General features: G+C 44.4%; 1 protein-coding gene across 2 annotated transcripts in view; it reads right to left on the minus strand.

Moving 5' to 3' along the window:
• Window positions 1–15955, minus strand: part of TNS4 (tensin 4) — a 63209-nt gene that overhangs the window by 12799 nt on the left and 34455 nt on the right. For both annotated transcript variants that reach the window (XM_039353985.1, XM_039353986.1), the window contains 3 exons: window positions 14031–14123; window positions 12643–12720; window positions 12261–12329 (listed from right to left, as the gene is read on the minus strand). In XM_039353985.1, the coding sequence (XP_039209919.1) occupies window positions 12261–12329; window positions 12643–12720; window positions 14031–14123 (240 nt within the window). The remainder of the gene's footprint in view (window positions 1–12260; window positions 12330–12642; window positions 12721–14030; window positions 14124–15955) is intronic.

Below are 15955 nucleotides of genomic sequence, written 5' to 3' on the forward strand. Positions count from 1 at the left end.
AATAAGATAGAAAAAAGTGGGTTAGACAGCATCACCACCAGATGGATTTGTAGCTGGCTGACCGGCCTTACTCAGTGTGTGGTCCTCAGTGGAACTGCATCTACATGGAGGGAAGTGTATAGTGGGGTGCCCCTGGGCCCAGTTCTAGGCCCAGTGCTCTTCAACATCTTAATCAATGATTTGGACGAGGGGATAGATGGGGAACTCATCAAATTTGTGGATGACACCAAGCTGGCAGGAATAGCCAACACTCCAGAAGACAGGCTTAAAATATAGGAGGACCTGGATAGATTTGAACACTGGGCGCTATCTAACAAAATGAAATTCAGTGGTGAAAAAAAGTAAGGTTCTACTTTTAGGTAAGAAAAATCAAATGTACAGGTATAGTCTAGGGGATACCTTGCTCAATAGTAGTAACTGTGAGAGGGATCTTGGAGTCCTAGTGGACAATCACTTAAATATGAGCCAGCAGTGTGCTGCAGCTGCCAAAAAAACCAATTCAGTGCTAGGCTGATTAACAGAGGGATAGAATCAAGATCATGTGAAGTATTAATACCACTTTACAATGCCTTGGTAAGGCCACGCTTGGAATACTGCATCCAGTTTTGGTCACCACAATGTAAAAAAGATGTTGAGACTCTAGAAAGAGTACAGAGAAGAGCAACAAAGATGATTAGGGGACTGGAGGCTAAAACCTATGAGGAACGGTTGCTGGAATTGGGTATGTCTAGTTTAATGAAGAGAAGGACAAGGGGGGACATGATAGTAGTGTTCCAATATTTCAGGGGCTGAGATATTGAAGTGAAGCTATTCTCCAAAGCACCTGAGGGCAGGACAAGAAGCAACGGATGGAAACTAATCAAGGAGAGAAGCAACCTAGAACTAAGGAGAAACTTCCTGACAGTTAGAACAATTAACCAATGGAACAACCTGCCTCCAGAAGTGGTGAATGCTCCAACACTGGAAGTTTTTAAGAAGAGACTGGACAGCCATCTGTCCGAAATGGTGTAGGGTTTCCTGCCTGAGCTTGGACTTGATGACCTCCAAGGTCCCTTCCAACACACACACACACACACACACACACACACACACACACACACACACACACCTTAATTACAATTACAATTAAATATAATTATTGAATTGAAATTATTTGAACATTACTAACAGTGATATGAAAACTTATAATGTAAATAAAACATTTACATATAAACTTAGTGTTCTGTTTCCAAGTAAAAAGCATTGAGACAAGGCAGGAGTAACAACAGTCTTGTCTTTATTCAATTCACAACAGAACCAAAACAAAATGGCGTGGATTGCTCTTATACCCCTTTGCAGGGACAATATCAGCCAATCAATGCAAGGCAGTGCAGTATCAGCCTGTCTGGTCCTGGGCATTCACATGGTCTGCCCGGGCCTCTCTGCAGCCTCCTGCACCTGCTGAGTGACTCAGCAGGCCCAGGACGTAACACCCCTCCCTCTTGGATAAAACAATAAGCTAATACTTATTATTTTAAATTACTACAAACTATTCCAGTTCTTCATCTCCTTTGTTTGGGTGGACCCTTGGCCCGCTCTGACCTTCTTGTAGGAGGTGTGATTGCCTGGTCTGCCAGCTCGCCTGCCAAGCTAGGCAGATCAGGACTTTGATGCCTCCTAGACTCAGGCGACCCTCCATGCTGCTGACTGGCTGGATCCTCTAAACACAGACCAGAGTTCCTTGGTGGGGTGGAATTCCCCAAGTCCATTGGTGGGGTGGAATTCCCCAAATCCACAATGGACCCCTCTTGGGAGCACTGTCCCGTGACCCCAAGACCAGCAGATGGATTGGCCTGAAAAGCCGATTGCGAGCAATGTCCCAATGACCCAGTGCTGGTGCCAGGGTCAGGAGTGCCAGAGTCAGGAGCCCCCTCCATGGCAAGACCCCTACTGTTGCCTGGGAAATTCTGCTTTTGCGGAGAGACTGTGGTCCACAATCGTAATTGTGGTCCTCCCCCCCCGAGAGCGGAGCCAGGAGCGGAAGTGTGGCTGGAAAACCTCCAGCACAGTTGGTCGATGTGTTGACGGATCACCCGACCATCATCCAAGGCCACTCTGTATGACATCAACCCAGAGACTTTGCATACCATTGCTGTCACCCAGAGATGTCCAGGTCCATAGTTCCTTGCCTAGACCGGATCGCCCATCTGAAGTCTCCTAGGTGCCCATGGCTGTGACACCTGTGAAGACACCCAGTCTGGGTGCAACCTGTCCAGTTTTGTAATGAGTCTGCGACCCCAGCGGAGTTCAGTTGGGCTCTTGCCAGTAGCTGTACAAGGTGTGGTGTGGTGGCACAAAAGAAAGTCAGCTAACCTGTAATGCCAACTGCCATGAGTGATTCTCTTTAAAGCATCTTTGGTTGTACGCACCATACGCTCAGCTTGGCCATTGGACGAAGGATGAAATGGTGCTGATGTGGCATGACGGATCATGTTGACCTGTAGAAAAGCCTGAAACTCAGAAGAAGTGAATTGGGGTCCGTTGTCGGAGACAATGACATCTGGAAGCCCATGAGAGGCGAAAATCCCTCTCAACATCTGGATGGTCCTGGCAGTAGTAGTGGAGGAGACTGGAATGACCTCTAGCCACTTGAAATGGCTATCCACAAGGAGAAGGAAGAATTGCCCCTGAAAGGGCCCAGTTCATAGTCGATATGAACCCTTAACCAAAGGGCGTGTTTCACCTCCCACTTATGTACAGGAGCCTGTGGCATTTCAGACTTGGACTGTTGGCAAACAGTACACCCGTGGACCTGGGCCTTGATCTCTTGATCAAGCCCAGGCCATCAAATGTGGCTGTGTGCAATTGCCTTCATCCGGACTATACCCAGATGTCCCTCATGCAGAGAGAGCAAGACTCTAGTCCTCAATGAGGTTGGGATCACTACCCTGCTACCCCAGGGGACACAACCCTTGAAGGTGGATAGTTCGTGCTTCCTCTTCCAGAAACTCTGGAACTCTGTGCCAGGACACGTGTCAGGCCACCCTGACAGCACCCATGTCAGCACGCATGTTTGCGTGTGATCAGTGGCTGTTTCTGCAGCCACATCCCTAGCATTGAGGGGAGACTCAGACAACTCCTGAATGGAAAGTATGTGGTGAGCTGGAGCAGGATCTGACTCCACTAGCTGTAGAGATAATCTGCTGAGGCCATCTGCCTGGCCCATTTCTTTGCCTGGTTTGTGAACCAGAGTATAGTCATATGCAGAAAGGAAAATTGACGATCTCAGCATTCTAGGAGAGATGATGTGTGGGGTTTGCTGGTTGGTTGTAAACAATCCCAGCAGTGGCTTATGGTCTGTAAAGACCGTGAAATGGGGCCATATAAAAAGTCATGGAACTTTTTTATGCCAGCCACTATGGCCAAGGCTTCCCTATTTATCTGTGCGTAATTACGTTGAGCAGATGATAGGGTCCTAGAATAGTAGGCTACAGGGACTTGTGTCCCATCAGCCTTCAAGTGACTCAACACAGCCCCAATCCAATAAGGGGATGCATCACAGACTATGCATACAGGCAATTGCTCATTGAAATGAGCTAGAACCGCATTTGAAGATAGCAAGGCCTTGATCTCTGCAAAACTCCTTTCGTGGACTTTTGTCCACAGCCATGGAGCTTGTTTATCCAAGAGCCGGTGTAACGGCTCAGCCACTGCAGCATTGTGAGGAATGAATGGTAAAAGTTTAACAGACCCAGAAAAGCCTGAAGTTCGCTTTTGGACTTGGGACTTGGGGCCTGCTGAATTGCTTTAAGCTTAGATTCAGTGGGATGGATGCCTCCAACATCAATACGGATGTTGTGTGGAAGTGAGTCCAATCTTACATTTGTCTTGCTTTAGCTTCAGCCCTGCTTGGCGGAAATGCAGCAAAACAGCTCTAAGCCTTTCAGCCAGATTTTCAGATGATTCCCCAGCGATGAGGACATCATCAAAGTATGGGCAAACACCTGGAATATTGCGGAGCATTCGATCCATCACACTCTCGAAGATGCCCAGGGCTACATTAACCTCAAACTGCAGCCTTTTAGCTTTAAATGCTCTCCTGTGCATAACAATTGTTTGTGCCTCTGCCATTGCCTCATCAACTGGTAATTGTTGATAGGCCTGAGCCAAGTCAAGTTGGGCAAAAATGCGGCCTCCTTTGAGGGAGGCCAGAATGTGGCTCACCATGGGTACCAGGTATGAGTGCTGCTGCAATGCTTTGTTAAGTGTACACTTATAGTCTGCACAAATTCGGACTTCTCCATTGGCCTTCAGTGGCGTGACTATGGGGGTTTCCCATGGATTATTGTCCACAGGCTCTAAGATGCCCTGCTGGAGCAGCTTGTCCAGCTCTGCATTAATCTTGTTCTTCAACATGAAGGGCACCCATCGGGGCTTAATCCTAATGGATGTGATGGCTGGATATAAATGTAAAGCAATGAGAGGCCCCTTGTATGAGCCAAGCTCTGAATTGAACACATCAGCAAACTCCTTGCAAACTTCTGCAAGGCCTGTCGTTTGCAAACTGTGAAGTCCAGTCACTTGGATTCCAAGGGCCTCGAATCAATCGAGTCCAATAAGACTCGTGCGATCACCCCCAACTACCACCACATCTAGCAACCCTTCAAAATTCCTATGCTGCACCTTGAGTGTGGTCTCCCCCTTCACGCTGACTCGGGAATTCTGGAAGTCAGTAAGGATTATATTTGATGGCCTGAGTTTAACTCATAGGCCACTTCTACAACAAATCTTTTTGAAAGTTCTTGGGAAATGATCGATAAAGCGGACCCTGTGTCCAACTCCATCAATAAAGGAACCCCTTGCAACTTCACATTAATGTGAAGCTTCTTCCTAAGCGGCCTATGGGCCCCGGTTTTAAAAATGCTTCTACGTGACACACAAAAACCCACCCTGTTCTGGCTGGGGACCCTGGTACCTTTCTGAGGCAATTTTTCCGAAAACCAGTCCTTCTGGTGACCCAAACAGATGGAGGCAATGTGGCCTTGCCTACCATATGCCCGGCAAATGGCAGAGTGGAAATGGCAATTGGAGTGCTTGTGGTGTCCTCCACATCCGAAACAGCAAGGGAATGAGGTTGCCTTGTTTCTGAGCTCTTGAGGCCTTCTCTCCGCTGGCTGCTGTGGATGGTCCACCTCCATCTCTGGCTCCTGTTTGGATTCTTCTCGAGCGACCTCTTGATGGATGGAGATTGAAGTTGAAGGGTTCTTGGAGAGCCTCAAGGCCTTCACAGGTCCGCCTGCCGCTTCTTTGACTACAATTTCTCTCAAGACATCTTGGAAAGAGATGCCTTGCAAAGATCTTCTGCTGCAACTCACGACTTCTCAGTCCACAAACTAAATGATCCCGAAGTCTCTCTTCCAGATCCTTGAATTCACATGGCCTAGCTGCTTGTCGTAATGCAGCAATAAAATCCACAGCAAACTCACCAGGCCTCTGGTCCCTCTGCTCAAATGTGTGTCACCATGCAATCACCGAAAGCTTCGGTTCAAAATGTTCTCGCAACATTCTTTTCAGCTCAGCATAAGCAATTGATTCAAGTGGTGCTGGGGTGACCAGATTCTCTGCAATATCGAAAGTCTCTTGCCCATAGACACACAGTAGCATAGCAGCTTTAAGACCGTCTTCTCGGATTTGGTTTACCCTTAAGTAGTTCTCTACCCAGGCCATGTAAGAGCTCCAGCATTCCGAATGAGCTGTGTCAAATTCAGAGAGATGGCCTAGTTTGGATATCATTACTGCCCTGTAGCCTTGTCAAAGCCTCGTGCTGCAAAGATTGAGAAGGGGACCCTTTTGCTGAGCTGTCCTCCAGTGTTCTCGTACTGGCAGGCAGAGTTGCAGTCTCTGGATGCCGAACTTCCCAGCGCTTCAGGCCTCTCTTAGTGAGTCAGCCTATCTTCTTTCGTTGTTTCCCTTGCAGCAGATACCACCTTCGTCGCCAATGTTCTGTTTCCAAGTAAAAGGTATTGAGACGAGGCAGGAGTAACAACAGTCTTGTCTTTATTTAATTCACAACATATCCAAAACAAAATGGCGTGGATTGCTCTTATACCCCTTTGCAGGGACAGTATCAGCCAATCAATGCAAGGCATTTCTCCCGCCTTGTGAGACAGCCTGTCTGCTCCCGGGCATTCACGTGGTCTGCCCGGGCTCTCTGCAGCCTCCTGCACCTGCTGAGTGACTCAGCAGGCCCAGGACATAACACTTAGCAAGGTTAATTTTTTCATTTTTTACCCTGTTCACAAAAGTAATTATGAGCTTTTGCAAAAAACCTGAAACACTGAAAGATCATCAAAATATGCCCTTGCAACACTCTCTCCATCATTTGAACAAAGAAGCAGCCACAGCAGGCTTCTGTGGCAAGTGAGATTAGATAATAATTTGTATTAATTGCAAACCTGATGTGCTTTGTAGCAGTTGTGAATTCTCACAGGATGCTGAAATGGCACTCAGGGGATGCCCCCATGGCTGCAAGAAGTTTTGATAGATAACAAAACAAGAACATGTGACAGAAATACCAAAAGAAGCAAAACAAGAAATCTAGAACAATTCAAAAGGTTATAGCCATAGAAAGGGAGAGGGAAAAAATACATCAAGAAGAGACAAAATGATATTAAAGTCTATAGGTACATGGGCATGAAGTTTGCAATTATCATTGCTGATTCGTTTCTTGCCTATCTTTGAAAACATTGTTTATTACATTCCTGATTTCTGTACATGTAGTCCTTGGCTTACAACAATTTGTTTAGTGACAATTCAAAATTATAACAGCACTGAAAAAAGTGACTTATGACTGTTTTTCACACTTATGAGTGTTGTAGGTTTGTTGGCTTTCTGTGTGTTTGAGTGACTTAAATCTTGAGCATTCCAGCTGAGAACTCAGAGATTGAATCTTGTTCGTTTCAACAGCTAAAGGACTGGTTGGAGTTTTTGTTCCATAAAGCTGTGTAAAAATAAAAGGGGTTTATTTTAACAAGTCCTGCCTTGTTCAATGCAAAGGGGTTTTTCCTCAAGAGTAAGCGGTTGAGCAGTATTCGCGTAGGCTGGGACAGAACAGTTTGCCTTCAGCCCTTTACCCCCTACTACCATGGAGCAGTTACATGCAGAGAATGCCCAGCTCTCCCAACAGCTGGACTTGCTGGCAGCTCAGGTTGCTCAGCTTCAAGCTCCTGCTGCTCCACAATCCCGGCGGAAATGTCCAATAGCAGTGCCTGATAAATTTGACCGCACTCCGGATATGTTTTTGGGGGACTATGCCAATTCTTTATCAGCCTAAGAGTGACAGACTTCCCCACTGATCAAGATGAAGTGGGGTTTATGATCAGCCTCCTCTCTGGCCCTGTGGCCCATTGGGCCACATCCCTGCTGGTCCAGCCTAGTTCATTGTTGGATAACTTTGGGGGGGGGGTGTTTGTGACTTCATGTGTCTCATGTACAAGGACCCCATTAAGATACATACTGCTGCCAGATGCCGGAAAGCTCTGAAGCAGGGTTGATGCCCTTTACAGAGATATATCAGTGAGTTTAGGCTGCTTAGCCAGGATTTGGCCTGGAACAAAACTCATGGATGCTTTCCAGGATGGCTTTTCAGAAGAGCTGTTGGACAAGCTGGCCTATGTTGATGTTCCCCCAGACCTTAATGAGTTGATCCATCTCTGTTTGCAGATTGATGCTCTGCTGCAGCAGCATAGGAGTCATCATGCTCCCCCAGAGACCCCGGTTATGCGTGAGACTCCAGTTATGCGGGAAGAGCCTATGGAGTTAGATGCTGCCAGGCCTCACCTATCATTGGCAGAAATGAATAGATGACATTTGGGGGGTTTGTGTTTCTACTGTGGGGAACCTGGGCATTTGGCTACATCCTGTCCCAAGAAGCGACGAAGGGGTCAGCTACCAGAACTGCCCTGCAAATGTAACCTCATCTGTTGGGAAATGTCCCAAGCCCAACCTAAAAGGCATTTTGGATCGGGCTTCCCCCAACACCGAGCGGCGTCTATCAGATGCGGCACTCGGATCTCAACAGCACTTGATATTGGCGGCATGCTGGTTCCTCCCCAGTAGGCCCCAGGGGATTCTGGTACATGCCTTGGTCAGTTCTGGGGCCACTACGAACTTTATGGATGCTTCATTTGTGGCCAAATGGTCTGTTCCCCAATGCCTGGTGGACTATTGATAGCCAATTGCTCCTATCTGAGCCCACCATGCATCTGTGGGTATGACCCTCAGCTTCATGAGGAGGCTATTCAGTTTTACATAACTTTCGACCTGCATTTCCCCATGGTCTTGGGCTTGGTGTAGTTCCGGACGCATGATCCACCGATTTATTGGTCCCAGAACTTGGTCACCTTCCAAAATTTACAGTGTATGGACCACACCCACCAAGTCTATGCTGGCCAGGTGATGATTCCCCCAGGGGTTTCCCTGCCCTCCAAACTGGCGAGGGCAGTTCAGTGAGATTGAGGTGGTTCAATTGCCCCTGCACCGGCCACACAACTGCCCCATAGACTTAGTCCCTGACGTGCCTCTCCCAGTGGGGAGTTTGTATTCCATGTCTGATTCCAATGGTATATAATCAATACCCACTGCCCCTCATCCCCGGACTTCTGGATCGGCTCCGGGAGGCCAAAATCTTCACGAAACTGGACTTAAGAGGAACCTACAACCTGGTTAATATCTGGCCCAGTGATGAATGAAAGACAGTGTTTGGCACCTGGTACAGCCACTTTGAATATACAGTGATGCCGTTTGGGCTGACCAATGCCCCTGCAGTCTTCCAACACTTGATGAATGACATATTCCAGGACCTGTTAGATCAGTTTGTCATGATCTATTTGGATGACATTCGGATCTACTCCCCTTCGTGGGAGAGGCATCTGGCCGAGTGCAACTACACCATCTGGGAGCTACTGGCCATTAAGATAGCATTTGGGGCCTGGACACATCATTTGGAAGGACCTCGGCATCAAGTTGAAGTCTGGACAGACCATAAGAATCTGGAAAGTTTGCAGACTACCCAGAAATTGAACAGACATATTCAGTTGTCTCTCTTGTTTGTGAGGTTTAATTTTCACATTACATAAATACCAAATGGTCACAACCAAAGATTGGATGCTCTTTCAAGGAAACCAGAATACTCCTATATGGAAGACAAGCTTCTGCCCAGGACAGTTTTCCCCTTAGAGTCTTTCTCTGCAGTTTGGGAGCCAATAGATTTATGGGATCAGATTCGGGAGGTACAACAACAAGATGTGTGGGTGGATCAATGAAGGGAGGAGTTGGGGCCAGACTCTCCATGGACCATCACAGATGGACTCCTGAAATATTGCGATTGGCTCTATGTTCCGGGAGGGCCGCTCAGAGGGCTCATTCTCAATCAATATCATGATAATCCTGCGGTGGGACTTCTGGCCTTTTCAAGATGCTGAACCTAGTCTCCTATACATTCTGGTGGCCCCGAGTATGACACGATGTCCAGGTCTACATCACGTCTTGTGTATGGTATAGGCAGGCCAAGCCAGCGACGGGGCCCTCACCGGGTCTACCTCAGCCCTTTCTGATGCCCAAGAGACCCTGTGGGTGGTGTCCATGGACTTCTTGACAGACTTGCCCCTGTGTTCTGGCTTTATGATGGTGTTTGTGGTGGTGAACATGCTGACCAAGATGGCACATTTCATTCCTTGCTGTGGCTTGCTGTCAGCCCACACCACCACTCGCATATTCATCCAGCATGTTTTCTGGCTGCATGGCCTCCCTGATAAGGTCGTTTTGGATAGAGGGCCTCAATTTACGGCCCGTTTCTGGGAAGGGTTGATGAAGGCCCTAGACGTACAAATTTGCATGTCGTTGGTGCATCATCTGCAAACGGGTGGTAGGACCGAGAAAATAATCGGAATCCTAGAACAATATTTGCACTGTTTCGTGAATCAGCAAAAGGACAATTGAGCAGACTATCTTGCAGTAGCCGAGTTTGCTTTTAACAACTCACAGCACACCTCCACGTGTATGACACTGTTCCGGGTATCATCCCTGGCTTTTTCCCTCTCGCAGCTTGATGTGCCAATTCCCACAGCTAACGAATATCTGATCAAGTTACAGGCTATCCATCAATTGGTACGGCAGCAATTAGATAAGGCCAAGGCAGATTACCAGAAAGTCACTGATCAGTCATGGTGAGATATGCCTGTGTTAGCTGTGGGAGATTGGGTATGGCTTTCAACCAGGCACCTTCTGTCAGACCGGCCTGCCAAGAAACTGGACCACTGGTACCTAGGCCCTTTCCCTATTGAAGTCATCATTAATCTGGTTGTTTATCGGTTAACATTGCCATGTTCATTACGGGTACATCTGGTCTTTCACCGGTCCCTCTGGTCCCAGAAAAACCAGTGTATCTGCTCCACCAATCAGAACATCCCCCACCAGAACAATGGGATGGAGACAATGCTCCCAAGTATGAGGTCACCAGTATTTGATACTCCCGTTGGTTGAAAGGCCGATTCCAGTATTTGATTGAGTGGAAGGGCTATGGACTGGAGGAGTTCACCTGGGAGGATGTGACCACCGTGCATGCTTTGGTGATGGTGTTCCACAAACAATTCCCTTCATGACCACATCTGACCTATCAGAGCTGGAGGAAGGGTCCCGTGGTGAGGGATAGTGTTGGGAGTCCTTGCCTGCCAGCAGAATCTGGCAGCTGAGTCAGATGAATCGGATGAGGGAGAAGGATTACCTGGGGTCACATCGGAGTCCATGGAAGGCTCAGAGGAGCTTGAAGACTCAGAGCTAGATGTGACACCGGGCCCATCTACTCACACTCAGGCAGAAAGACAGCTGAGTTGAGGGCCTGAACTGAGCAAAGACGAGCAGCTGGGGCCTGTTCCAGATGTGTGGATGTGCAGACGCATGCAGGACAGCGGAGGGCGATGGGGCGGCTCTCCAGGAAAAGTAAAAGACTCTAAGGAGCCTGAGGATTCTTGGATATTTAACCAGGTTTGTCAGCTTTCTGTGTGTTTGAGTGACTTAAACCTGGAGCATTCCAACTGAGAACTCAAGAGACTGAATCTTGTTCGTTTCAACAAGACTGGCTAAAGGACTGGTTGGAGTTTTGTTCCATAAAAGCTGTGTAAAAATAAAAGTCCTGCCTCATTCAATACAAAGTGGTTTTTCCTCACGAGTAAGTGGTTGAGCAGTATTCGCCCCTTTGGTCTTCTAGATTGTCTACCATGTCCCATTGAAAGCTGAGCAGAATGGTGCTTCGTCCTTTGCAAGAAACTTGAAGCTGTGTATGCATGTGTCTTATTCCCAGTTGCAGGCTAAGAAAACGCCTGAACATTGCTACTCTCTACTCAATACTTAGAAAAACAAAACAAAAAACAACAACAAATGATCTGCATAACTGGGTGAAACTAACTTGGTAATAACCTTAGCTGTGCTAGAAGTTGCTACAAGTTGCTAGTGATGAAATAGCATAGACAAAGAAAAGAAAGGAAGGAAGCCTGGAGGGAAAGAAAAAAAAAATCACCCAGAAAGGAAATCAATGTATGCAACAGAAGGAAGCATGAAAGTGAGCATGAAATCACAAAGAAAGCCTGACAATATCCTTCGAACCTAATGAAATAAGTGAATGTTACCTATTAGCTCAACTTTACAGTATCTGATGAAAGCTTCTGTAGCTGATCTTCCTGGAAGTTCTCTCTTTGACCAGCTGTCAGTATGGGCTAAATGGGCTAAATGTATCCCTTAACTCTTCCCCCAAGCCATAGTCAGAAGCAGTCAGACTTGATAAATACTTCTGAAATTCATTTCTTTCTTTCTTTCTTTCTTTCTTTCTTTCTTTCTTTCTTTCTTTCTTTCTTTCTTCCTTCCTTCCTTCCTTCCTTCCTTCCTTCCTTCCTTCCTTCCTTCCTTCCTTCCTTCCTTCCTTCCTTCCTCTGTCTCCCCTCTCTCTGCCTCTCCCCTCTCTCTCACATACACACCCACATACAGAAACCACAAAGGATTAAAATCTATTATGCAATCACCATGCCTCCCCAAAATATATTTGTGTAGATACAGGATATTGTGGTCTGAATGGTAGCAAAAATGTAACATCTTTATAGAAGAGTGACAACAATGAAAAGAGGCAAAACATGTAGACAAAACTGCAGGTCATTATTTATTACTTTAACCTTTAGGATATGAAATGGTCTGGTTAACTGAAGAAAAATGCTTACTCCCATTATACTCACCAGCAGCTTTCTGAGACAAAGGAAGAGCAGCTTCTGAATCAAGGACTGGATTTTCATCATTGAGGAAAGCTAAGATAGGTATAACAGCACACAATTACAGCCACATTACAGAACATATTAAATTAAAATCTTGATGCACAATCATATCCTTTTCTGGAAAGATCTCTCAAAATCTGCAATTCTAATATGACGCAGAGTTCAGTTTAATACATTAATATATATTAACATTCTTTTCATTGAGGTTTTACTTGTTAGCAAATATATTTAGGTTTAAAAAGGAATTGTTGTTAGCTGGTATCTATAAGGTTTGTAAGAATTCATGCTGCAGTATATTATTCTTTTGATCGCTGCAGGAAATCTTGATCCAAGATCCTAAACATACCTTGACTAGAAATGATCAGTTTGCAGGGTAGTGCTAATGGCATAATGGTGTGTTGATATACAAATGCGGAGAGACTCCCTGTAATAAAGAACAAATGAATGAGATTGTACAAAGTGTTCTTAACATCTCTGTAGCCCACATTACTACCTCACATCTCACACTTTATGTCCAAATTATTCATTTTCAGGTAATCAACAACTGGGGTAGCAGTGTTAACAAACTGGAGATTTTATGAAACCAGCAGACCTCTTTGTCTCTTGAAAAGAATGGGGTGAGGAATTTGAGTGACTGGAAGGCAGTTCTTGAGGTGGTGGTGGTTTTCCATTATTAGGATGCTCCCTCCCTTGTTACTTTGAATGGAATGATAGATATGGATGAAAATGGTAAAACATTTGATGCAAATTCACTCGCTAAATCTAATTCCAAACCAGAACGCACTCTGTATAACACTATATATTTATTAAATTTTGCAAAAGCCCATAATTTTTTAAAAGATATCTGTACCAAAATTTATATATAATGGAAAGATTTATACAAAGATTTTTATACGTATTAGGAAAAGATCATTTGCACAGTGTGTGCATTTCTAATCCTTTAGAAAATATCCCCCCAAATAGATACCAATTTTTATGAGGATTTTTAAGAAGCTACATTGATTTGCGAGTAGGCCAATTGAATATCAGAGATTCAGTCTGAAATGGTAAGACTCACTCTTCATGATAAAGGAAGAGATGGAAAAGATTATCTGTTCTTCCCATATAAGACATCACTAGTAAAAGGTTAGCTATCTCTGTTTATTGGTTCTAGGATTGTAGACTATGTGAAAAGTTCCATTGCTTTCCAAGACTGCCCACTTATGACTTTCCATAGACTTTCCACTTTCTACTTAATTGAAATAGAACACTGAATCTATTTCAAAGGGAATGGGCATGATACTGAATGGCTAAAGATGCTGAACTGGCCAGCTGGAAAACTGACACCCCAAGTTCGAGACCCGAATGCTGTGGGATATATGAGCTTCAGTAGCTTCTCCCAGCTCCTGCCCAACTAGCAGTTCGAAAGCATGCACATGCAAGTATATAAATAGGTATCACTTTGGTGAGAAAGTAACAGCGTTCCATACACATGAATGTATAGTCATGCTAGCCACATGACTGCTGGCTCCCTCAGCTAAGAAATGAAGATGAATACTACCCCTTAGAGTTGGACATGACTTTACCTTTACCTTGCTGAATCAGATAGGCATGGCACTTTTTTAGGTGCAAAAAGCAACACAAATGCAACTGCCTGAACCTCAGCTAATCGCAACCCCAGCTAATAACTATATGCATGAATATATGGCAGTCAAAGCTTAAGCATAAGTAGCTGAAACCAACCAAGAATCTTACCAAAATAGGGTTCTTCTTCTGCTCCCTTAAGATGCACTCCTTTGGGAGAGGATTCAATGAGGAAGTGTCTAATGTGGTTACCAGCATCTTCTCCTTTAAAACAAAACAAAGGAATCTGAAATGCAACCTATAAAAAACCAACACCTTATATTGGAAGCTTTCCAAAGAGCTTTAAAAGTGGATTTTTTAGGCTTTATTCAAATCTGGCTTTCTTATTTTAATTTTGGTGCTGTTTATATTTAATATTGACATAATTCCTGAACCCAGTTTTATACACATAAATAGATAACACATTTTTTTTCTGATTTTCTGATGCCATTATCATCATCTTTTGAAAATTCTTTGTTACAAATTTAAACCAGATGAAGGAGCAGAATTGTTCTGACAACAGTTTTAGCTCATGAAACAAAGTGTTTCTGAATATAAATCAGTGATGGACTCATAGTGGAATTCCTCCAGAGATGTGAAAGTTAAATCTTTAAAAAAACCTAAACTCAATATCTCATGAAATGGGTTGTATAGTCTCTCAACAATTCATGTTCCTAAAATCTGGTTTAAAGAAACTTTATGTAACTGCAAATTCAGCAATGTGAGAATTGGATTGAATTTCAAATGCAAGCTAATGAGTTGGAGTCCTAAACATAACAAGATATTTTACCACACATGATAGAATTTGGGACTGGAATGAGACCCCCTGACCTTCTATCACAGTCATGAATGCAACCGTTTAAGGAACTTTTTCAGTATATGACAACAACAGAAAAGGCCTTCTATAAAGTTCATCCATACAAATAATCACAGAGAAAATATTGCTTTTGGCCTGCAAATGCAATATAAACCAAACAAAATTGAGAAGAAGCAAATGAGCAGAGATTCTTTAACCTATGTCTGTCCTCTCTATTTTCATAGGGATATGTGCATTTTTTTGCAGTCTTTTCCAGCACAGAGCCTCAGATGGGTTGGAATACAAATTCCATAATTCCCAATGACCATCCTGGGTAGAACTAATGAGATTTGTAGTTGAATATATTTAGAAGACATCAATGTGGCATGGTACAGTTTTACTCTAGTGATTTCTTTGAGGATAAACTCTTTCCCAACGTTCAAAAACGAAAGGGCAAAGTTTAAATGCTAAAAATAAATATTAATTTTTAACATTAAAACAAAGGTTGCGATATTAGCTAGCATTATTTACAATCTCTCACTGCGCTCTTCTGTTTTAAATAGATTATTTACGCAAGCCGACAAAATTTGCTGTTTGAGCCACATTGGAGAAAATCTTTTACAGTTGTGTAGAATGACATGGAACAGTTGGTTTCCCTCCTGCACTGCTCCTCTTAATGTTCATTAACTTTCATCTCCTCTATGCTTCATAACTCAGCTGGGGCACAGGTAGTTAATTAATAGAGAAGCTTACATTTCCCTTCAGCTGCATTCCCCTCCCTGAAGCTGATCCCTGCTGAAGTCACAGAAAGCTTGCTTGTCCTGGCTTGCAACTATTTTACCCTGAAATTGTTGCATGGACAGGCTCCAGCACATGAAGTTTGCTTTGTTTCTGTTTCATTTCCCCTGCGACATCTTGTAGGTTGCTTCCAATGTGAGAAGCAAAGTTTTCTCTTACTTGAACTTCTCATTGCTCTTGATTCAGAAAGACTCTGAATATAGTCATTTACCAACTTTCTATTGTTTTATTTGTTCACAGTTCCTGTGGACGCCTCATCAGTCATTTCTCCTCTCCTCTTTCATTTACTCTCTGGGGTTTCCCCTACTATTACTTTCCTGTGTGAAAAAACTTGAGATTTGTTTGGTTTTGATTTCTAAAACATGTAACAACAATTGGTTGCTTTTATGGGGATGCTGTGCTCTACCAGTTATAGAGCTCTGTTTTTCATTTTCACAGAATTTCCTTAACTGTATGCCACAAG

The sequence above is a fragment of the Crotalus tigris genome, unplaced genomic scaffold (genome assembly GCF_016545835.1).
Source record: "Crotalus tigris isolate CLP2741 ecotype Arizona unplaced genomic scaffold, ASM1654583v1 scf7180000018544.1747854, whole genome shotgun sequence".
In the NCBI taxonomy this organism is placed as follows: domain Eukaryota; kingdom Metazoa; phylum Chordata; class Lepidosauria; order Squamata; family Viperidae; genus Crotalus; species Crotalus tigris.